This window comes from Abrus precatorius, unplaced genomic scaffold, assembly GCF_003935025.1.
Source record: "Abrus precatorius isolate BTA unplaced genomic scaffold, Abrus_2018 Scaffold6, whole genome shotgun sequence".
Classification (NCBI taxonomy): domain Eukaryota; kingdom Viridiplantae; phylum Streptophyta; class Magnoliopsida; order Fabales; family Fabaceae; genus Abrus; species Abrus precatorius.
Window position 1 is genome coordinate 8,622,150 of NW_020874406.1, and position 25,810 is coordinate 8,647,959.

At 27.4% G+C, this 25,810-nt stretch overlaps 1 protein-coding gene across 2 annotated transcripts; it reads right to left on the bottom strand.

The window, feature by feature from the left end:
* Positions 1-21,972: 21,972 nt before the first annotated feature.
* LOC113868786 lies at positions 21,973-25,128 on the bottom strand. Of its 2 annotated transcripts, XM_027504682.1 has the most exons (5): positions 24,709-25,128; positions 24,533-24,610; positions 23,158-23,239; positions 22,909-23,051; positions 21,973-22,252 (listed from the first exon to the last, which is right to left on the bottom strand). In XM_027504682.1, exons 1-5 carry the CDS (start codon positions 24,994-24,996, stop codon positions 22,043-22,045), a joined length of 801 nt encoding a protein of 266 aa, XP_027360483.1. In that variant the 5' UTR covers positions 24,997-25,128; the 3' UTR covers positions 21,973-22,042. The 2 variants fall into 2 exon arrangements, with proteins under 2 accessions (XP_027360483.1, XP_027360484.1); XM_027504683.1 differs by lacking the exon at positions 24,533-24,610 and having other exon boundaries at positions 21,995-22,252.
* Positions 25,129-25,810: the final 682 nt, after the last annotated feature.

Below are 25,810 nucleotides of genomic sequence, written 5' to 3' on the forward strand. Positions count from 1 at the left end.
AAATATGAAAATGGTCCATATATAGAAGATTTGTCAACACGATAATCATATATTGAAGATTTGGCTGCTTTAATTAATTTGTTCGTACTTTTTAGAGGGATAACCTTAACTTCGTATCATTTTCTGTTCGTTCCACAGAAAGAAGAAATTAAATACTAAATGTTTGGCAGTTTAATATTAATTCATGATTCGTCTAAAGCTTGTTTGTAATTTCTTTATATTTATATTTCTATGTTTTTTTTTAACCCCCAACGTCTAAAATAAATAATTTTTTTATTAAAAATAATATTTTATTGTATTAAAGTTATAAAAGTAAAATATATTTTTATTAAAATTTTATTATTTATAGTTGCTTAAATTCAGACTTAAGAGTTGAAATTGATAATTTTTTATTGTATTTTTATTTATTCTCTTAATTCAATGTTCATAAGTAAAAAATAATAATAAGCAAGAAAAAAATTATTAGCTTTGTTATAAACTTCTTCAACCGATTTCTAATAAATAGGTATCTACATTTTCTCTAATTTTTTTATGATTAAAATGTTATGCAGAATAAAAAATTAATATTTAAAGTTTTAAAAAATATTATTTAATTTCTTATTATATCCTTCGTATATATTAATTAGCACGTCACTTCTTTATTTTTTTTTACAAAACAAGCATTGATTGTCAAGGATAACGTCATAAGAAAAACATTATTTTTTTGGGTAATATTTTTTTTATAGACAAAATATATATTATAAAAGAGTTTAAGGAAAACTTAAAACCTATATATACAGAGAAAAAATTAATATTTAGGAAAATAAAAAATAAATAATTAACACTCTTCCATAAAAAATTTCACCCAAGAGATTTTAGATTCATCATTAACACTCTTCCATAAAAAATTTTGCTGAATAGTGACAATCTTTTTTATTACCGACTTTGGCGCCTTAAAATGGATAATAAGTGCAATGACATAGAATTAAGAACGACATTAATCAAAGTCACTCTGCCTCCAATCAATAAATACTTATGCTTTCATGACGCCAACCTTTTTTTAAGAGCTTCCAACACACCCTTCCATGCGCTAGACTTTCTCTAGTTAATACCTAATTGTAACCCGAGATACTTTAATGGGAAACTACCAATCTTACAATGTAGGAACTCTGCAACCAAATTTTCAAAGTCATCGCCACTTTTATGGAAGTTAATTTTCATACCTATATTAACTTAAAGCTACGCAATACTGCTTTCAAAGTTCACAAGTTTTGATATAAAGTCTCTCTTATAATCAATGTGCCATCCGCAAATTGTAGCAAAGAAATATCCAGTCCCCCAACCCCAATCTTCACACCAGAGAACAACCCACAAGCCATTGTCTCTCGCATAAGAACTCGTAATCCCTCTGCTGCCACAAGAAAAAGAAAAGGAGCAACCCCTCCCCACACACAAGCTTCCATCTAATTGACCCATTTTTCTGAAAATCCAAAGCTACGTAACATTAACAAAAGATATCTCCACTCCACTGAATCATAAGCCTTCTCATAATCAAGTTTTAACATAAAACACCTCTTGTTATGCCTTCACACACAATCAATTGCTTCATTAGTCACAAACACTATCTAACATGTTCTTTCCTTGCATAAAGGCTTATTGTTGTTCTGAAATTATTGAATCTAAAATTCCTTTCAACCTATTTGCCAAAAGCTTGAAAACAATCTTATAAAGGCAACCTAGCAATGAGATAGACCAAAAATCAGAGATCTGTTGTGGGCAAGACACTTTTGGCACAAGTGCTATAAAGTAGGATAACAAAGACCTAGGTAGTTTCCTATTTCTAAAAAATTCAACAAGCTGATCACTCTCAAAACCTCTTAAGGAACACAAAATTAAAGCCATCACACCTCGGGCTTTTATTCCCCTCACACTCTAAAATCATCCTCCTCACTTCCTCCTAAAAAAAAATAAAAACAAGCCCTTCATTCTGTAGAACAGAGTTAACATCAATAGTAGGTCGAAACTAATCTCTACTACTAAAATGATCCGCAAAATAAGATACCATACCTAGTTTAATTTCATCAACCTCTTCGACACATCTTTCTCCAATTTGAAGCGCATGTATATTATTTCGTCGTCTCCTCACTTTGTTTTTAAATCACCCTCCTTCCCCCATCACACCCAAGCTTTTTGAGTTATGAAACTATCCCTATTCTTCCTAGCCTTCCAAATATCACCCACCAATATCTGTTGACTCTCCTTCTCCACATCGGAAAGTTTCATCATATAATGTTTATCAGCAATCAAGCTCAACTCAATTGTCAAATTAGAAATTACCTTATCAACATTTCCAAACACCTCAATATTCTATTTTTTCAATGTAATCTTAACATTCCTCAACCTCTGGCTAGCTTTCTGGGCAGTCCATGAAAGAGTAATATCTCTTTTCCACACTTCTTCCACCACTTCCATAACTCCCTTATGAGTCAGCCAATAATTGTTAAATTGAAACGGCTTTGAACCCCAGTTAATCACTTTGTGCTTTAGAATAATAGAACAATGATCAGATACATCTCTTCTCAGAACCTGAATAAAACCATCTCCCCAATAATCAAGCCAGAAACAAAAAACAAAGACTTTATCCAGCCTGCTCATCATAGAAGCAATCCCCTTATCCATGTAAATTTTTTACTCACAAGTGGAAGATTCACAAGCTCTATTTCTTAAATGAAAGAATTGAAGCCATCCATTTTAGAGATACCATGGTCTGCCTGACAACCCTTCCTCTCCTTTACCTGTCTCACAGCATTGAAGTTACCCAATATACACTACATAAATTTGCCAAAACTCTTTCTTGTCATGAGCAAATCATCCATAACTTTCTCTTCTCACTTACTCTACACAATGCATAGATATTCACCATTACACATAGGTTCCTGTCGCAAACGAGTGGTTGCAACAGTACGGCGAAAAACATTTAAAAAAAAAAATCAGTAGAGTCGCCATCGAGGTTTATCAAAGAAAAACTTAGGAAAAAAACTTAAAATTTTGATCTTTGAAACCAAAAATGGATTCGAGAGTCATTTACGTTTAGGGAAGGTGTTAGCACATTACAACGTCCATTTAAATAACGGTTACCTTAAATTAATTGTGCAAATTTATTATAATTTTGAAAAGCATTTGTTTAACCCTTACAAAATAAATGTTCCTATTTTGTATTTTTAAAGAAAGAAGATTTATTCATTAAAATGTTAAGTTATATCTTAGAAAGAAAAAAAATATTTTTTAAAAATTATTTTGACTCGATGGATATGATTCCGCTCCTGCGTATCTCCGGGTGCAATAGAGAATTCAAAGTCACATAGTTCTGTATAAAAATTACGAAATTGGTTGATTAAAATTAAGTTCTGTAAAAAGAAAATTTATTTTAAAATTAAAATTAGTTTTATAAAATTATAATGTTTAGAATACAAGATAACGTGGTTATACATGTAATCTACGAGAAATAATACGAAAGGCAAAGGGAAATCACACATCCATTGTAAGTCGTTGTAAAAACTGTGATATTTAAAATCTAATATTTTAATTTGCGAAAAAGTATTTTTAATATATAATTTAATTAAAAAAATTAATATTTGAAGAAATTTAAGATAGTGTAAACTATACATAAATATTTCACGATTTATTTGTTGATTGAAGGCAATGTAAATTGCACATCTATATCGCAGATCATTTCGTTAAAATTTAGTAAAAATATTTTCTTCAAGTTGGAAACATGATTTAAAATTTTTAAATATGAAGTCAATTTTAAAAATATTTAAAGAGAACAAATTAATATATTTAAATTGATTAATAAAGATAGATGTTTATTTGAGAGAACTTAATATATTTCTAATAATTTTATATTGAGTAAGACCAAGATAACGTTGGTATACAAAAGTCTCAACAATTTAGAACGTAAAAAGGTAGAAATGCTACACATTAACATTCTAGATCATTGCATTAATTAAATAAATCAATTTTAATTTTATAAAAATATGATATATTTTGATTAACGAATAAGTGAGATAAATAAATAAATAAAAGTTATGTACTCCAATTGATTGACAAATTATATAATTAAACAGAGGTGCGCATTATTTTATTTTCAGAATAAATTTTATATTATTTGATAACATGAGTGAAGAAGAGTTTTAGACATATATAAAATAAAATAAATATATAATTTATTAATTTTAGAAGTAAGATTTTTAGACGCATTAATAGTGCATACGACCTAAGATAACGTAAGTATATATAGGTCTTGACAGTTTATAACATTTAAAGGTAGAGTTACTACACAATAACGTTATTAACTAATGCATTAATAAACTAATTTAAAAATAATAATAATATTTAAATAGAAAAATATTTTAAATTAATTAAGAAAATAATTATCTAGTTAATTAGAGTTGAAATATGATAAATTTATATTGTGAAAGACCAATGGTAAGGTAAGTACACACAGGTCTTACCAATTTATAATATAGAACAATAGAGGAGCTATACGTCAATGTTATAAATTGATATAAATATTTTATTGTTCATTTAGTCATCTGTCTATCATATATAAAGAAAATTACTAAACGGGAAATACAAGAAAGTAAAACATAAACATAGAAATCAAAATATACGAACAATTTATAAAGACAATGATGCTGTGACAAATAATTAAGATAAAATAAAATAACTAAATACAAACAATGCGATAACACAAGAATGAAAGTCCTAATTTAATTTCAACATTACTGCATATTTTAATGAAAGAAGAAAAAATTTTGTAAATAAAGATTAAAAGGCAAATATAACTCAATTAAAAATAAACAACAACTAATATTAAGTTCTAATCAATTTTAATTCCCTATTAAAGAAACAAATCTGAAAATATTAACTAGATAATGTTTGAAAAGAATAAAAATAATAAAAATAACAAATAAATAAGTAACTAAAAGTGAAAACAAATGAGAATATAAAAAAATAATGTGAAAGTAAGTACATCATTTTAATTTTAGTGGATTAATAAAGTTAATTTATTTAAAATTCGTATTATTATTATTATATATAAAAAACCATAGTTTAACTAGATTCAAAATAAATATTCTTATTATTGTTGTCATTATATTTATATATATAATTTTTATTAACAAAAAAAAATGAATAAATTTAAATATATGGATAAAATAAAAAACACATATTTTTTTTAATATACGTATATTTTAAATAAACTAGAAATAAAAGAAAAATAAAAGATAAATTGAACAAAAAATACACTTTATTATTATTATTATTATTATTGGACAAAATGGTATTAGCCCAAAAATTAAATTCTTTTTCCTATTTTTTATGTGTATTTTGCAGATTGGGCTCAGGAGCCCAATATTACTTCAAATTATGAAGAAACCTGATCCAACTATCTAAAAAGGGAAGCAATAAATAGATACACTAAAGATAAAGGAAACCTAGCTGTCCAACTTGCCAAAACGCAGATTAGGGATTTCAAAAACATCTAGGGTTTCTCCAACTATGAAAGAAAGAGGGGGGCGACGGTGGTTTAGGAGCAGGGTTAGGGCTTGAGACAAAGGGAGTGCGATGATGACAAATCACCATGGGTGCAGAGGTCGTGGCGGCAGTTTGGGGTTGCAAAAGGAGAAAATGAGGGGAGGAAGAGAGGAAGAAAGAGGCGTGATATGGGAGCAAGAGAAATCAAGATGATTTGAAGCAAAAAATGAAAAAAGACTGAGAAGAGATACCTGCGGCAACAGTGGAGACGACAAAGAACTTAAGAAGATTCGCAGCTTCAATTTTTTCTGTATTCAAACTCTGGTTTTTTCATTTGTATCTTCTCCCCTTTTATTACAATGTCGCTCATCACCTCCCTTTCTCTGTTTTTTTTCTTATTTTTTAGTTTTTCTAATCTTTTTTCTTTTGTTCCTCCCTCTCTTCTTATTACCGATCTCTGTTATTTGATATCCCTCCTCCCCTTTTCTTTTCGTTTGCCTTCCTTTTATTCTGTCATATGCTATTTTTGCTTTCTGAATTACCTCTTTTTTCTTTGATCAAACACTCTATTCCATTTCTTTGCAATTTCGAATCTGAGCCTGTGTTTGCAGGCAGTGGGGCAGTTTGCGTGTTCACTGTTTTATGGGTTCTTGCCTGTTCACTGTTTTACGGGTTCTCCGTTCTATTTAATTAAAATAAGAAAAAGGAAAGAAAAGAAAAAAAATGTATTCACAGTTCCCAGTAGCCAATACCTACAAGCAAACATCTAGGAATCCAGTACTATAAAAGAAGAAAAGTATTTTACCTTTGGAAGAATCTCAAAGTGAAAACATACTCCCACTTTTGCCAATAGAGGGCAAGGCAATCCAATCAAAATCCACAGAATCTCACAGACGCGCACATAAGTTGCGATTACATGTCTTAAGTTTTGTTTCCTGAATTGTCAAAAACTCTAGACCTTCAAAACGAACAATCTCACACATCTTCTTTTGCTTCACCTCGCTTCCCAGTCCTCGACAATTAAATGAGTCAATCTTCATTTATAACCAAAGCAAACCCCATGTTCATTCGCAATCGTTCTGTCGCGTACCTCCATCTCAATCAATTTCTCTTGAACCTGCTCATCGTTCCCATGTACGACCATACCAACCTTCTTTCCAATGTCTAGTAACCTCGATGCTACTACCTCATCATCACAATCTGCAACAGTCATTTGCTCCCCCACCTCCATTGAAGGATCGAAAGGATGCGATTTGTAAGAACTCTCGAAAGTATTAGCTGAAATTTCATCAGCTAGAGATACCTTTCTTCTAAGTTACAATGGCATTGACGCTTCTCTATTGTGATCCCTAAGATTTTTATAACAAGGTCTATGAAAATTGCGCTCTTATGTTTCTTCTCTCCTTCATCATCTCGACTACCTTTCATAGAGCATGCCTTCCAAAAGAATTCACGCACATTCACCCTCTTTTTCTCAATACAAGCTTTGGATTGAAAGTGGTCCACTTGCATTGTCCCAATTGTTTTCTTATCTCTTTATTCTGAATTTTTTCAAATCAATGTGTCTAATCCAAAATTTTTAAAATCTTATTAATTTTATTTTACTGTGTTATTGATGAATGAAATATTTTATATTGATAAAATTTTATTTATTTAATATAAAAGATTCTTCACAGAATAAAAAAATTAAATAAAAATAAGTACATTTAATATCTACAAATATTTTAAATAAATCACTGCTTTCTTTATTAATAATTAGGAGCATATCAAGAGAGCAAGTTGTCGGCTCAGAATTCGGAAATGTTCATAATTTAGTAATAATGATAATGATAAAATAAATGTTAATAGTTGTCAACATTTAATTTGAAAGAGAATGAAAGAGAAAGATGGGGGAAAAGTGATTCCACAACACTTCTAACTTGATGATAAGAAGATTTTCATCCTTAATTGCATAAAGATGATAATAATGGCTTCAAGTCTAATTCATGCTGACTTTTTTCTTAAGAAATAAAGTGGTGGGAATTTTATTTTAAGCATGTGATTATTAATTGAGTTCAGTAAAAGAGACTATTAATCTACAACGTGACGAATTTTAAGCTATTCAGATACAGAGATTCAAATCTAAATAACTAAATTTAATGGAATTTAAGAAGGATATTTTCCATTCGATTTAGTTTGATTTTTATTAAAAATATCATTTAAACTAAACATAATTAAAAATAATATACAATTAGGCTTGATTTAATTTAAATATAATTAAAATTTAAATGAAATCAAACTGATATTTTGTAATTTGATTTAAACCATTTTTACATTACTTTTCTTTTAATCTTTTTTAATCTGCTAAAGAATAACTTAAAAATCAAAATAAATTTATAAAAATAAAAATTAATTACAAGAGAAGAAACTACAAAATAACGGTGAATTTATTAATAAAAAGAGAAGAAATATATTAAACTATGAGAAACAAGATTGATAAAAGTGGTGTTTCATATATTTATCTCATGTTTAGATAAATTTTTTCAAAAATAAATTTTTATGTAGAAATATAATAAAAAGTATGATAAAAATTGAAATTCAAATATATTATAAAATATTGTTTGACCGATATTTAGTTTAATTAATTAATTTTTAGATTGTAATTTAAAAATAATTTAATTTTATTTAAATATTCATAAATTGTATTAAATTAATAAAAGAGCTTTAACATCTATAATCTATAATAATTCTATTCAGTTTGAATATATTTGTTTCCAGTACAAGATAGAAAAAAAGAATAGAAGAAGAGAGGCTTACATATACATATATATATATATATATATATATATATATATATATATATATATATATTACTGTATGTATATTACTGTAATTCAGATTAAATTAATTTGATGAAAGATATTTGAAAAACAAAATATCTAACTAGAAAAATTATATAAAGGTAACAAGTGAAAATTTTTCTAAATATTCTTTAGTATACTTTAATAGAGATAAGACTCTTAAACAAACACTCATTTTAATATATTAAAAAAAAAAAAAACCTTACTTTTCCATAAGCATAATGAGGATGTAGCTGACAGATACTTTTCCTGTAGGAAGCATGTTTTAAATAGCATTATGCAATGAAGAAGATATTTCGTGTATACAATAGATGTCAATTTAGCTTTTCTTTTGGCCAATCGAATATTTTCTCTTTTTTTTTTTTTTTTCATTTTTACTATATATAATGTTGTCTCTAAATGTTGAAAAATATGAAATCCGTAAAGACAAGTATACAATAGATCTCAAAACATATGATAATTTTAATATAAGTTTGATGTAATATTAAAGAGAAAAAAAGTACTCGAGCAAAGATTTATTTCTCTAAAATGCTATGGACAAATTTAAATTAAAACTCTATTTATATAGTCATTGATTTATTTTTGTCCACCCATATGAGAGATACAATTTAACAAAATAAATATGAAAAAAAAATAAAGTGAATATATATATATATATAATAAAAATATTATAATGGAAAGGATTTAAAAATAAATAGAATTGTATCAAGGTATCTGTGCTACATGATTTTAGGTTAAAAACGATGATAAGGTAAGTTGATAAAACATTAATTTTCAGAATTTAATTAAAATATATTTATAGACTTATAGTTTAACAATATGTTATAATGTCATTTAATCATAAATTATTAAATTAATAAAAATATTAGTTTAAAAAATAAAATTTAAAAATCATATTTACCATATTTTTTATTTAATTAATGATATCACATTTTTACATCAATAGTACACCAAAATTATATGTTTATTTTAAAACACTTTTAGCTTTTAAAACGAATCTGATAATCATTTGCTTCGTCTTTTTCCTTTCAATTGTTCCAATTCATTGACAAATTAATTCGTATGTTCATTACTAAGAAAAACAAGCATGTAATAGCAGGCTTTCTAGCTGGGTCGGGAAAATATTGACACATTTTCACTTATAGAAAATGGACAAAACAAAATAAAATAAACGATTTTTCAATTAAATTTAAAACTATGTAATAATTTTTACTCCTTATACATTGTTTTAAATCCAAACTAGTAAGAATAAGATCATAACACGATTTTTTAAAAAGTTTAAGTGAAAAAATATACTATAAATTAAAATTTAACTAAATAATGTTACAAATTATAAATGTACTATACATATATGAATGGCTTAAATAACATATAAAAATAATGAATCATTAGTTTTTTAAAATATTAAATTTAATTTATATTATTAATTTTAAATATTAGAAAAAGATAAGTTTTTCTTGAGAAAGAAAATTTTTATTATATAAAAAATATAAAGTGTAATATTTATTTTTTAAATATAATATACTACTTTTTATATATTAAATTTTTCTTTAAGGTTGATGCTAATAAAATTAAATTTCAAAATATTTAAATTTAAAAATAGCATATTAGATTCAAATAAAAAAATTGCTTCAAAAAAATATATTTCAATAGTACAACATTCGGTGGATATTTTAACGGATCGATCGTGGGATAAAAGATTTTTTAAACTGTTTCTCTTAAGTGTTTTTAAGTTATATGATAAAAAACAATAAATAATAAAATTTATTATAGCTATTGTTTTATTTTTAATATTTATTTAAAGGTATATCTATTTTAACTATATATAATATTTTGTATAATTATACTATTTTATTTTATTTAAAAATATGTTGCTGATCAAAATTAGTATATTTCAAATCAAAGTAAAAGTTATGTGATATTATTTTTTAATTAAAATTAAAAATTCAACTCAACAGTATATATTAAATTTTAATACATACTGTTATTATTATAAATTATAAAATTGAAATTTTAATTTTAATTTTAATAATAAAATAACACCAAAAATACTTATTATAATATACTTAAATTATAATTTTTCAAGTTTATTCTTAGTCAAAGTCAAACTCTATCTGTTACTATGTTAATACCCCACCCTGCGCCTTTGTGACACTGATTAAAAAGCTACACGTTTTTTTTATAAAAAAGTTACACTACAATACATTATAAAAATATCGAGAGAGTATTCTAACTAAATATTTTGATATTTAATGTTTTAACCAACATCTTAAAAGTTTTGGTAGTAGTTATTTTGTTTAATACTTGTTAAGAAGTTAAAATTATTTAATAATAAAAATATAAAAACAATAAAGTACTTGTGATGATATTCATAAAATTGAAAAAATATTTTATATTTTTTAAAAATTGACAATTATAATTTTCTAAATTAAGAAAATAAATTTTTTAAATATATTGATTACTGACATTTACCGTCTATATGTATATCTAATATAAAATTAATAATAATAATTTCAGATAATAATTATCAAATAATAGATACCTCTAGAGTTTTATAAATAAATAAAAGAAGCTCCTTCTATAAATTCAGACACCCGCTGAGCTAATTGAATGATTGTTGTTGGGCGTTCTACACACATTGCAATAAATGTTCAAACTTTTGATGCGCAGCAAAATATCATAAAATATTTTGAGTTCACCAAATTCATCCACGTTTTCTCCAATTGCGTGATTAATCTGTCATTTATTTTAGATATCTTTAATTATTATTCATTTATTAAACCCACATACCACACTAATTGATGTGCTACACAAATCTTACCTGCAAGTAAAGAGGAGAACTTTTCTTCTATATCTGGATCATACACATGCAACGTTTCAAACCCCCAACTTTCTTCTCTTTAATACTATATTATTATATTTTTAGGGTTATTTTCAAGGCATAATCTTTATAAAGCCATGCCAACTACTGCTGCAGACTCTTTATTCACCTGTCGATTCAGCCATATCCGCATGTCTCCTCTTCATTTGGACCCCCTTTTTATAGCTTAATTTAATGGTGGGAGATGGTACGAGAGAGGTTAATTATCTGTTCTTGTTTATATCTTTTCAGTGAAAAATGATTCAAATTAAATTTAATTCGGGGACTGATTCAGTGCATTAACACCCACAAACTAGATCGAGAGAGAAGTGTTGCTTTAGACTTGGAAATTGAGTAGTTTCAAATGTGTATATGATCAATACGTTTTTACTTTGATTTGAATCTTTTTAGGATTGTGCATGCATGCAAATACTTAACAGATCCAGGGATTTCTAATTAGGAAGACAAACACCACTTGTTATGTTCACTGCAAAAAACTTTTCAACCATAAAATACATTTGGTCCCTTCCCTACTTGCCTATATTATTTGATGAACTTGATAACAATTGAGATAATATAGTTATTAAGAAGAATGTATTTCAATAAGTTAAAAAATGCTTTTATGACTTTTTTAAAATTACTATTTTTAACTTATGATAGAAGTAATATTTTTAATTTTTTTTCAAAATAATTATATGATTATAACAAGTTTTGAGCATTTTTTCTAATTTTTTCCGTAGAAAAACAAAGAAATGGATCTAAACAATACGTTAAGACATAATTAATTAACTAATGATATATGCTTTTTTTTTTACACTGCTTAAAAATTAAGTTGAATTTTAAGTAGCATGTCATAAGGTCACCACCATATATAAGCTAACATTTTATAAGTAAATAAATTAAGCATTGGGTATAACAATATTTATAAGTAATTAAAAGCAAACCAATATATAACATAATTTAAACCAAAAAATTAAGGATAAAAGTGGTTATTAAGAATATAGGTATATTTGGTAAATTATCAAAGTGTGAAAAAAAAAAAACTTTTCCATTGTTTTTTTCATCTTAAGCAAAATTTTAGATACATATTTTAAATACAAATTAAGTACTACAGACAACTTAATTATACTTTTTTTTAATAATTTACTAATAAAAGGTGGTTTTTTAGGAAATCAACTAAAATAATTCACTTTAAAATTACTTTTACTAAAATAATACGTGTAGAAGAATGTGTCTGCAAAACTTAAATTAAATTTGCAATAATATGCATGCAAAATTCCTTTTATTTTATTTTATTTTATTTTGTCAAAATGCAAAATTCCTTTTGGACGTTCAGGTGGAAACATATTGGTAGGATTGGGCTTTAGTGAGTGATCCAAGAATTCCCACATCATCCAACTTGGAAATGGGTAAGTGGCGGCCCTAACAAACATTCTTTTCTTTTGGCAACTGAACCCTCTATATTAATTATTTGACCAAAAAGGAAAATCTTCTAAATTAATTAGAGTAAACCATTACTTTAATTTTTAAGATTGTAAGTATTATTATTTCAATTTTATAAAAAATATTTTAATATTTGATTTCACAAAATATTATCACTTATTCATCTTAATTCATAAGTAAAGACATGGAGAAATAATATATGTTCACAATTCTAATCATCCTCTGATTTATTTAATTACAAGATTGTAATCTTTATTGTACTCAGCCTCTTAAATGCGGCATATTCTGTCAACATGTACAGTTTTGAAAGAAAGACTTAATTTGATATTTGAAAGAAAATAAATGTTAGTAGCAAAAATTCACTCTCTTTTTAACATAATTTTTGTTCTTAGTAATTTTTTTACTCTATAAAAAATAATCATAAGTTATTTAATAAACTTTATATGATTCAAATAATTTTTGTAAGTACACCTTTATTTCTTAAAAATTTAGTTATATATGTAAATTTTTTTTAAATCTTTGTGATAATGTGCATAAATGAAATGTTCGGAAAAAAAAAAAAACCCTTAGATTTCTTGCTTTAAGAATTAATGAATAATAATTTAGTTAAACATTGTTGATTGATGTGGCTGTAAATCAATCTCAATATGACAAGTTCAGTTTGTTTTTTCTTTTTATTCACATATTTGAGTAACTGCACCCTCAAACTCAAAAGGACATGATCAGGTCTTGGGGAAAAGAGAAGCACACATGAACAAAATGAAAAATCAAGATTTAAACATTCGATTCTATGACGTTATTCATAAGAATCTTACCCAAATTTAATACATAAAGAAACTGTCGTTTTCGAGTCTGATGTTTGGGTAAGCAAAAAATCTATTGTAAGTAAACGCATGAAGCATTGCAATGACTAGTGAAGAACTGGTGTGTGAGTTTGTATAGTAGGTGTGAGCATCTAACCTCAAATAAATCATAACATATCGACGTCTGTATTAATTCTTTTGGTGGTTAAGCAAATAAACTAGTGAATCACCTCTAACCCATGTTTCTTTTTATCATTATTTAGCCTCGCCACTTAGGAATAAACTATGAACAGATGACCTAGGCAAGATTGTGAATATATCAAGATCATCAATCTGGACAGGAAGCTATCTCATAACCTGAAAAGTAATGTGATGGAAAGTGGTCCACTATACCTAGACAACAATTCTATATTAATTATTCTAAATAAATTTTGGCCTTATCTTTTGTATTTAATCTGTGAGATATCCTTGATCATCATCTGTCTTTTAAGTAGGCTATGATTATCAAGAGGAACTTTGCGGCATCAAAGTGCTCTTTGACTGGTATAAATCATAAACTAAAGGAGAATTGAATCGCCTAACTGTGTATATGCTAAAAGTAACACACAGGCTAGCGGTGCTCATTTTACTAAGGATGATATAATTAACTTGATTGCAAAAAATCGCCCGAAAGATTACTGCTCACCTTTTCATATATGTTCATCTTAAAATGTTATAATATACTTATAGAAATCAGTATTTTCACACCCACTTACAAAGTAAGTTTTAATTTTGTTTATTCGCTTTAGTGCTTTAATTTTTAAAAATGCTTTTACATAGATCATTTTAAAAACATCAATTCTATTATTATTTTTTTCCAACGTATATTTTTCATCTTTTCCCTCCAACTTTGATTCTTTCTCTTCCACTTCTTCTTTCTTTTTCATCTTCTCTTTTTATCTTTTTCTTTTCTTTTCTTCCTCCTCCTTTCTTTTTTCTGTTTAGCCTTCCAATGTGTTAGATTATTGAAAAAATAAAAGACAATAATGCTTAGTCAAACTTACATTTAGACTCTGTAATTGAAGAGCTTGAATTGAATGTGGATTGAGATTATTATTGCAAATGCTTTCACCAATAATTTTATAGGTTCCTATTTTTACTTTGATATTTATAATTTTTATTATGCACCACTATTTTATTTTATTTTCAAAATCTTATATTGTGAAGGGATGAAAAGGTTGAAGAAATGAAGAGAAAGAAGAAGATTATGAAAGAAAGAAGAGATAAAAAAGAAAGGACAAGAAAGAAGATAAACAATGTATGTTAAAAAAAATAAAAACTTTTAATAGAGTAATCGTTTTTAACGACAAAAAAAACTTTTAAAGTATTTTAAAAGATAAAAAAATAAAATAAATAAAAGAAAAGTTTAAAAATGAAATTAAAACTTACTTTAAAGTTTGATAAAAAAGAAAAATTAATTTTTTTTATATTATTTAAAAAAAATACTGTTTATTTATTTTTATTTATAATAATGTTACAATATTTTCGTTGTTTCTTATTTTTAAAGATTTATATAAAAGTTAATAACCTTTTTTACTATTCTTTATATAAATATTTAAAAACAGAAAAATAAAATTCCATTTTCTCAAAGTAAACATCCTTTTAACTATCTATCTTTAATAGAAACATGGTCAAAAAGAAAATAATTTTAAAAAAATAATTATATTACATTAAAATACTACATACATATAAATTGTACGGAATGATTTCAAATTTAGATATTTACAGTATTTAATAATTTTTTATAAAATATAAAATTAACTGATTTAACTGTTAATTATTTTGTTATTTTTTAATTATGTATATTAAATTTTATGTTTGTATATATGTTATTTAAAATTTGATATTTACTTATATTTTAAAAATATATTACCTCTAGAATAATATAATAAAATACATAATAATTTTATCTTTTTTATATAAAATTTTATAAAAATTAATTTACTTAAAAAAAAATTTTAAACTAAAAATAAATTGATGAATCTTATATTTAATAAAAAATTATGGAGTAATATAAGTATCTTAATTTCACACATTATTTCAAGACATTATTGAAGTTTGGGATTGCAATCCATACTGCCCGAAATTGCCAGCAAAATCTAATACATGAAAACATCATATATTAACTTCCCTTCCCAAAACACTCCAAGCTATTATAACTTAGATTTAAACTACATGAAACTCTCATTCATTAGAAAAAAAAAAGATGAGAAAAGAAAAAGATAAAAAGAACAAAATTCGATCCTCATAATATATATAGCTAGCATCTTGAAGCCCAATTCAAATCCACAAGTGACGATGGTACTCTTAATTTGGTGGTGTTTCATGTCCCACCCCAGGGCTATGACCTGGACTTGTTGGACGGTAGGCATCACCCTCACTACCCTCATCTTCATTTATGGAATACCACCAATCAAGGGAAGGAGGTTGAGGACTCCTCAATGAGACTCTAGGGATAGCTGGTGGTGGATGAATGTTTAGCATCCTTGATGCTTGCACTGATAAACCAAAGTTCTGTTGCAAAATAAGGAAGAGAATACAGATTAATACGATAGTTTTTTCTGCCATGAATTGAAGCTCACTACTAAATAAAGGAAAACAAGAGGGTTAATATTCTTGAATCAAACACTAGCCACTACACTGATGCCTGGGATCAGGTGAGTACGAGCGCTATTTAACATGACTGCTACGGTCCCACGTGCATTCATGATATTCTTATAAACCTTCAACATGAACATAAAATAAGTGTTTGATGCACATGGTGATGTCCCTTTAAATATTGATGAAATTGCATAATTAGAAAGAAACGAAGGTTGGAATATTTTCCAGATGAAGTAAGTCCAATGCATTTCTTGACCACCCTCCTAAAATTTTTCTCACAACCATTCATTAGAATGCTCATTAATGATTTTAAATTAAAGGGCATTGGTCGTGATTAGACAACACTAGGATCAACAGCTGGCTCTAACTGTTACTTTCTCATTTGTTATATTAATTATATTTGTTAGAAGGATTTCTGCAAAATGCATTCAAGTTACTAAGTTTTATAAAGAAAATGCTTCTTCCACTAAGTAAATTATCACAATTAATTGAGATAGACATCTCCTCCGCCTTTGAGTGTCTTATATGAAAATTTGGAGGCTTGTTGCGCGTGAATGATTCTCCATTGTCCCTAGAATTGCTTGAAGTGCTCGACCACTCCATTAATTTGGTTCATGTTCAGAGAACATTTGATCAATTTGGAGAAGATGAGAATCACTACACACACACAAACCCACAGGCCTAAGAATTTATTCTTATAGTATTTTTCAAAACTTGTACACAAAGGCACACGATAATAAAAATAAATAAATAAACAGTAATTTTTTTATTAAAAGTTATAGGATTTAATATTATCAATACATTTAGCTTAATAATATTATATTTTTTTTTAATAAAAAATCATTATGTATAATTTTTTATCATAAGATTTTGAGCAGCGTTATAGAAACTGTTTTTTCAATGAGACTATTCAAGACACATGCAAAAGTGGCTAATTATATGATACGAGCATTGCATATTCTGTATCGCCTCTTGAGCTGAAGAAACACATTACTTATAATGGTTTATTGACAGCATATATTGGTGTAACGACTCAGTGACTTTGCTGAACCGTAGTTTTTTACCTTTGCATGCACGCCTCATCAACTAAGAAAATGTTGGGTATATATATGTAAACAGTAAACAAAATTAGATTTGCAAAATTCTGCAGCTAAATTCTATTTTTCCTTTCAATATAATTTCATTCGCTGATGCATTTAAGGAGCAAGATATTACATGAGTTAACAAGCATCACATCAGGGTGATTTTCGCCTAGTTTGAGTGACTTTTTTAATTAGTTCTTGTAATTTCATAAATTAAAAAATTAAAAAATAAAAGTTAAATTTAACTTATAAAGTAAAATTTTTTACATTATTTTCTTTTATCTATGATCTATACACAAATTTACCCAAACTAGTTACTTGTATGAAAATTATAGAAGTATATGCGTGTGCACTTCGCAATCACTTCTAAAGTCTAATACAAAAGCACTTACCATGGTCCACACGTGTTTCATATACCTAAACTTTTTCTGAAACAGATTCCATTTCCACAAAGGGATCAAACCATATATTTCACGCACTTTCGTCTTCCTATAATAAAAAATTTTAAGCTAGCCACCCTTTGTCATCCTAGCATATTTAAAAATTGACGATTTTAGATTGTCTGCTATGGGTAGGGTTGATATTTAGGTTAACCCAATTCAATGTTGGGAAGTAAACCTTGTACACTTTCTTTGGTTATCCAATCCCATGCCTGGAAGCAACACGATGATAAGAACTATGTGATATTATTGTAGAATATATAGGATCCTGTTTTTTTCTTATATTGTTTTTTACTCCTCTTTTTTATTTTTTTTTCTTAATATATTTATCATTTTCTCTCTTTTCCTTCATTATTAACATATATGTAGCATAAGAGTACATATCAAAATATTATTTTTCTACAGAATATATATTATGCTTTCCTTCAGCTTGTGCCTCACACTATTTTCACACCATATTTATGAAAATTATTTATATACTTACATGGTAGGATTTGGACTCATCCAATGACTTAGTATAAGGTTTTATGCATTCAGTAGCTCAGATTTTATGCATAGTAGAGTAATTGGTTCAAAACAAATCGTCCATGAAGCATTAATGTAAGAGTTATGCTACATATTTAGATATCATTTTTCACAAAAAGGAAATATATTAAGGAATGACATAGGACAAGAAGAGACAAAATGCAAGATAAGATAAATAATGTGATCGAGTTAAAGAAAAAAATATTATGAAAAATTGTTTAAAAGTTTAATGTGAAAATAACATTAATATTCTTATTATTAGAAACCAGCAACCATAACAGTGCAACGCAAGGAAGTCTTGATTTATTTATTGTTATTATAAACTATTATTATATTGTTTAAAATTTTTATAATGATATTTAGACAATTATTTACTTATTATAAAAAAAATACTTGATTGTACTTACCAATCTGAAATAATGACTCCTACATTAAATGAGTTATGATATATATGCCTTTTAAAAAAATTGAATTCACAAATCCTTGCTATGAGATCTAATTTTATCATGCTAGGGATATTATCAATTTTAAAAAAATAATTTTATGTTGAAGATATCAGGATATCCACACACACACAAAAAAAAGTTTTAGTTACCATTATTGTTTTCTTTTTATATTTTAAATTTTATTTTCCATATCAAATCTCAACATCTTATACTCTTAAAATTAATTTTTTAAATTTCTCTTTTTTGTAAATATCAACTACTCATATTTTTACATTGTTTATATAAATGATATATATTCATATTTTAATTTTTAATTTGATATTTTATCGACTTAAAGAACACATACAATATATTAAATACTTACTAGTCTGAATATGTATATAATAAAGGAGTCTGGCTCCCTAATTTTCCATATGGTCGAAATAACTAAACCAAGGTTTTCCCGAATTTGCTATTTAACAAGGCGTCAGATTCCATTAACAATATAATATTAAAATCTTCTTGTGAATGTCACAAAGTGGATGACTTTAATGTACGGTTTACTAGGTTGACATTTGGCGATGTTTCCATTCTAAGGACTACGAAAATATTTAAATATTTTTTTAGCTTTTGAAAATATTTTATTTAATTTTATCTTTATATATAAAAAAATTATGATTTTAATATCTTTTGTTAAGGAATAAATTTTTTTGTTTTTATAATCTTTAAAAACCAAAATTAGATAGTTTTATTCAAATAAAAAAAATAAAAATGTATGATATTTTTAAGCATCAACCATCTATTTAAGTCCTGAGAATAAAACAATCATGAAAGTATGACCAGTAATACTGTAATAATAGTAGCAATTATGACGACTGTCACTGATTCTGTAAGTTACAAAGTTTTTTCTTTTTCTCTAAATTTCAACTATAAATAGACCCTGAATTGATTCATGATTGTTATTAATTATAAAAAATGTTAATTTAAATCTTCAAAATTGAATTTAAACAAGTAATAATTTATATTTTATAATTATAATATACTGTGTATTTTTTAATAAAAAAGTACTATTTTAAATGTTTAACTCACCTTGAAAATCTGAAATTAGCAAAACTCTTAATTATATAGGCTGACTCTATTATGAATTTAAGGTTTAGAAACTCCAACATAGGTATGTTTTGACAGTACTTCTACAAATGAGAAAAAGATTCTCTGGAAAACTTTTTCTTTACATACAAAATTGGTCTCCCTCTCATTCCCATGCATTTATCTGTTGCTCTGTAAATTCAAGATAACAATAGGATCTCCATCTTTCTGAAGAAATGTCTATTTGCTTTACAATAATGTTTGTTTTATACTTCTTATGTATGAGATAAATGAAAAGAAAAAAGACACAATGAAAAGAACCTGTAAAAGGAATACAAGAAAATCAAACCCCTTTGATTTATTGCCTTTTTCTCTCCAAATCTAACAGTTGTTATCTCTGTTTATAAATTGTCTATAATGATCTACTTCAATTTTAGAATAACTGTAATCTATGCTTTCTGTCATTAGTTAAAGAATTGTTTTTATATTTATTTAATAATTTTAATTTTATATCATCACATCCAATGGTTATTTATGCTGGACTACTGAGTGATTTACTCTAGAAGGGAAAGGTAACTTGCTTGTAGGCACAAAAACGTATTATTATTATTATTATTATTATTATAGGTGATAAACAGCAAAACTTTTGTTCCTACTTTATAAAAACTAATTAACAGGGACAAGCATCAAAATTTTAGACATGTTTGGATTCAACTATTTTTTAAAGATTGTTTTAATAAGTTATATAAAGTAAATTATTTGTTTGAATAGTTGAAAGGTGACTTTAAGATGATTTATTTTGTTTAAACTGTCTAAACTAATTACTTTTTTATGAAGTTATTTATAGTTATTAATTTTTTATTTAAATTAATCAATTATTGATGATAAACAATAAAAAAAAGCCAAAAATAAGCTATTAACTTATAATCATAATCTCTAAAAAGTTATAATTATCAAGAAAAAGTCATTTTCTTTCTTTAATATCTAAATCACTAAACAGATGTAAATATATAATAACACCAACCACCTTTTTCTATGAACTAGATTGTAATCTTCACAACTAATCGCATCCAAACGCGTTATTAAACGATACAAATGAAGTTCGGTGTTGAATATGTTCCCATCAAGAGCTTGACAGCATGAAGAGCATAAAATTTGTCTGTGAGATCATATAAATGATGATATCCTTTGACGATTTTCAAGCTTAGTGACATGTTATGCCGGAAGTTAGTGGGTGGCGGTCCCACCACTGTATACAGAAATACACTTAAATTACAAAATGACATAAGCACTTTGAGAACTCCCTTCAGCTGCCATAATTTATTCGCATTTTGACAAGAGGTTAATTTTTTTAACAATTTAGTATAAATTAAAATATTTGATTTTATTTAACAAATTGTAGGTGCCCAACTAAACTACATAGAATAAAAAGAAATCTGCAAACACAATGGTCATTGAAGGTGGGCGCAAGCATAATTATTATGATCTAAAAGTCCGAACAAAGAAAAGAAAAGAGAGTGGAGAAAAAATGGAAATGACTACAGACACAAGTTAAGAAAGCTTGGAAACTCAAAACATGATGATTCTTGGATTGTAGTCAGCCAACAACACTGATATATCCTTAATATACAAATAAGGATGACAAATTTCACTTGATTTGTCTCATTCGGGAGCTATGTTTTCAGAGAAAAAACCTCTACAGGGAGGAGGGGATGGAGTAAAAGTATCCCCACTTCAGATTTGGGAGCAAGGACAAAGATCACACTGGTTTTAATTTATGTTATTTTATTTTAGTTTAAGTTATTTAAACTATATGTAGCGTATGTTTCTGTATTATTTTCTATTTCATTTTTTAATGTAGTTTTGAATGCAGGGACAAGAAGCAGTGAGTTCTTATATCTGCTCTGCCTTAAACTCAATCACTTGCTTAGAAAAATTCCGGATTGATTTTAGCATAGGTCCAATTTAGAGAAACATGAAGCAGCAAAATAAGTTAATATTTTTATAAAATAACTTATACATCTCACTTTTTTTTTAAAGAAACTCTCATTTAACTTCTGAAAAATTGAAATGCATAACTTAATTTTTAAAAGAAACTCTCAATTTAGAACTTAGATTACTGTGCTTATTTTTCTAACGCTACACTGTATTGCGTTAAAATGAAACCGCGTCTCATGTAGCTAGCTAACTTCCGAACCAAACCACGCTATTGATGAAATTTTCGTTTTAAGGGAAGGGAAGGGAAATTCGAAGCCTACAAAGGTGATTGGTTAAGATTCATTCTGATATATACGGAATAAAAATAAATACTAAGACATATACTTTTTGGGTGCGTGTATATATATATAACTTCATATCCTTACATTACATGAATGTGAACATCACTTTGCCTCATTGAGCTTAGACAGCAAAAAGAGGCAACTAGAAGAAAGAAGGACCGAAGCACAGAAGCATAGCAAATCCACGGGAGATTGTATTGTAGCCTTCTTACTTTTGTCAAACAACCCAATCAGAAGCAACATTACTATGACGTGACCAAGTTTGGTTTTCAGTTCATTCACAGTTTTTATGTCCAGCCATTTTGGTCGCTCCTGGAAAGGAAAAATAGCATACTATCAACAAATAATTTATTAACATTAAGAAAATTAAGTTATTGTTAGTAGAACTGACGTTTAGAACCAAGATATACCAAATTTCTGTAGCTATGGAATTTTAAATTAAATTATATTCTCTGCTCATAACTTATTTGGAGTGCGTTTCAATAACCTGCTGAATTAAGCAGTTAGTGAATAAGCTAAAAGTAACTTATTTTAACAAGCTTTTCATTTAAAAAATGTTAAAAAGAGCTTATAAAAATGTGCAAGCCACTTTCTTAAGCTTCCATATAAGCTCTTCCAAATGCCACCTTAATATTTTACAGGTATTTATCATTATCTGTTCACATAATTATCTAACTACAGGTGTCTAACTACACAAGTAACATTTAAAACTTTTGAAGTTGCATTAATACACAACAAACAGAAAAGGGTCCCCTGAAAGTAATCGTTATCAGCACTATAAAGGATCAATTGAATGGTGACTAAAATAATTACTGAATCTTTTGAAAACACATCCATTTTGTTCTTTCTTTTAAATGGCCTAAACGAAGAAGATAAGTTGTAGGCTTGTAGCCTATAGCAATACATAGAACATAAAATCCTACAAACTTAGATAAGTTGACCAAGAAACAGAATGTCCCAAAGCTAACCTTTAGAGGGAATAAACCAAAGAGACTTGATCTGTCAGAAGGCTTTTGATCTGGCAGAGAGCTTCCACTACCAAGATTACTGACAAAGAGCTCATAGAGACCCATTCCAAAGACCAGCATCACAGTTCCTAAAAGATAGAGATCTAGACGAACAATAAAGTATAAGTTAGAGAGAAGAATAAAAATGAAGAATAATGTTATATAATTAAGAACACAAACTCATAGGAGTTTAACTTTAGAGACACTTACCAATAGCTTCTATCAGCATTTGGATTACTTTACTCCGGTTTACAAAGTACTGCAAAAAAGACTCTGCAACAAATGTGCAGCCCTGCATGTTAAAGGGTCAATAAAATAAAATTATACATTAAACCGGAATCCATCAGACATAGCATAATGAATCTAATGTTAATTATTTGAAATCCAGTCAAATAACTCTTCCAATTTGGGAAAATCTTACAAAGCATACTGTTATTCAAATTTTCATTTAAAATATACAAACTTTCCTTTATTCTTCCAACTTTCCTTGTCACTTCCTTCTCCACACATTTCATTTTTCCGGATGCCTTCATCTTCTCATACAGGTCTGAATGGTACAGGGGAAATATTAGGAAATTGACAATATTTCCATACTTGGATGCTGGAATCACCCCCTCAAGACGTATAAGATGAATGAAGGGAAAAAGACACCAGTGACCAAGCATTATTTATTTCATCTATCTTTAGCAGAGCCAATTTTTGTGGACCTAGTATAGAGTTATTTAGTCAGAACGAACAATGAACTAGGTGAGCAGCGACTGCCAAATAAGTTCTCAGTTTTAATCTAATCAAAGGTTCAAGGCTGATATGTACTTATGGATTGGCTGAGATACATGCTTTAGTAGGACCATTGGGATAATGGAACTGGTCATAGTGTTTATATTAGATTTGGTGAAAAACGAGAATCAAATATTACCCCTGCAATCAGTACTTGTTAATTGGTGACTGAAGGATACCTATAACATGACCATCTGGTCATTTCTACTGGAACTGGTAACACAAGTTATATTAGATTTGGTGAACAACGAGAATCAAATGAGTCAAATTAAGACCTAAAATATATAAAATCCAGATATGATACTTCATAATATTTATTTCCCTTTCAACAAATGAGATGGATGACAGTATGTCAAATTAAGACCTAAAATATATAAAAATCCATAGCTACAATATCAAGGGTGATTAAATCAAATTGATCTTTATCAGCATAAAGACATTTATCAGAAGAATTTGCACATCACATCTATAACTCACACGGAGGTAAAAACACTAAATTTTGGTCACTTTGCTGATTCTCGAGGCTTACTTTGAATTGAATGTCCACTGCATCATTCACATCTGGATGCTTAAAAAAAACATCTATCAGAGTAGTCTAACTACCAAGCAATTTTATATCCTCTTAATAATATTTTATAATGAAAATACTAAAAAAATCTGCAAAGTGACCATCTAATAAGTAGGATAACTTAAAATTATTCCTAACTAATATCCCATTAAAGGCGAACGATATATAATTGGGGTAAATTTGACCAGATACAGATGACAACCATAACTGTGAGAAAGTAAAAATAAAATAAAATCATACCTTGATAAAACACAGAAATGATCCGATTAAAGATCCAAATACTCCCATAATAGTCATAAACCGGCATCTATAAATCACCTACATAACCCATCAACCAAAAACACTAACAAATCCGAATAAGAAGCAACCATATTTAAAACATTAAAAAACAAATAGCTACGAAGCATAACTCTGACCTTTTCAATTCCCTCCTCTACGGCTTCCAGCTTCCCTTGCAAGTGGTGAGTGACAGCAGAATCAAAACTAGAATTAGCAGCAACATGTGGTGGCATTGAAGGATTAGGCGCAGAAGAAGAAACAGCAGGTCCAGAGTTGGTGCATGCACAATTTGGGAATCTAAGATTTTGGTAGCCCAACAGAGAGACCCTTTTTCCATTTGAGGCCAAGATAGAATTTTTGGTGCGGAGTGAGGCTGGTGATGTTGTTGAGAAGGGTCTCCGCACCAATGTCTCTGACAGTTTCATGGTATATAGGAGAAGTAACAAAGATAGTGTTAGCGTCTTGGTGGATGGTTATGTATGTGTCAGCCACAAAAATACTAAGCTCTATATTCAGTTAATATGGCTTTATTTTTGTCTGTGGTTGCCACTGGTCAGTATGTGAGAGTAAGAGTAGACTTTCACGGACACTATCTGCAACACCTTGAACCATGTACACCGTTGGAAACTCGGAAAATGAAATTAACATCGTACACTTGTATAATAACAATAACAATAAATAATTGTTGCTTTTGTTGTTATTTTTGTTGCAAGTGCATTACATATGTTTTTATATGTTTATGAACAGTTCATGCTTAGTAAAATAAGAAGTATCTAGATTTTACGTGGACAACAGGGTAATGGTCATTTGGAAGTGTTCAGACCGATTAAGTATATATTTAATTTAAAGTTAAGTTGGATTAATTTTTTATGGAATTAAATTAAAATTACTAAATATGTTTAAAAGTGTGTCTAAATTAATGCCATTTATAGATTTTATATTAAAACAAATATACCATGATATGAAATTTTGATTTTTAAGACAAATAAGTATTTAATCTTTGGACACTCATTTCTCCTCTTCAAATCATATATTAGATATATTTTTTTGGTCAACTACATATTTTTTATTCAAAAAATAAAAAGAACCCTGTAAATACTTTACTTTAGCGTTTGAGATAAAAATAAAGCAGTAATGTCACAATCGATAAGGAAAAAAAAAAAAGAATCCATTATCTTTGTGCCTTTTCAAAAGGATTTTGAACATTTTTTTCTGGATTCTGTTTTGATGTTTTAATTT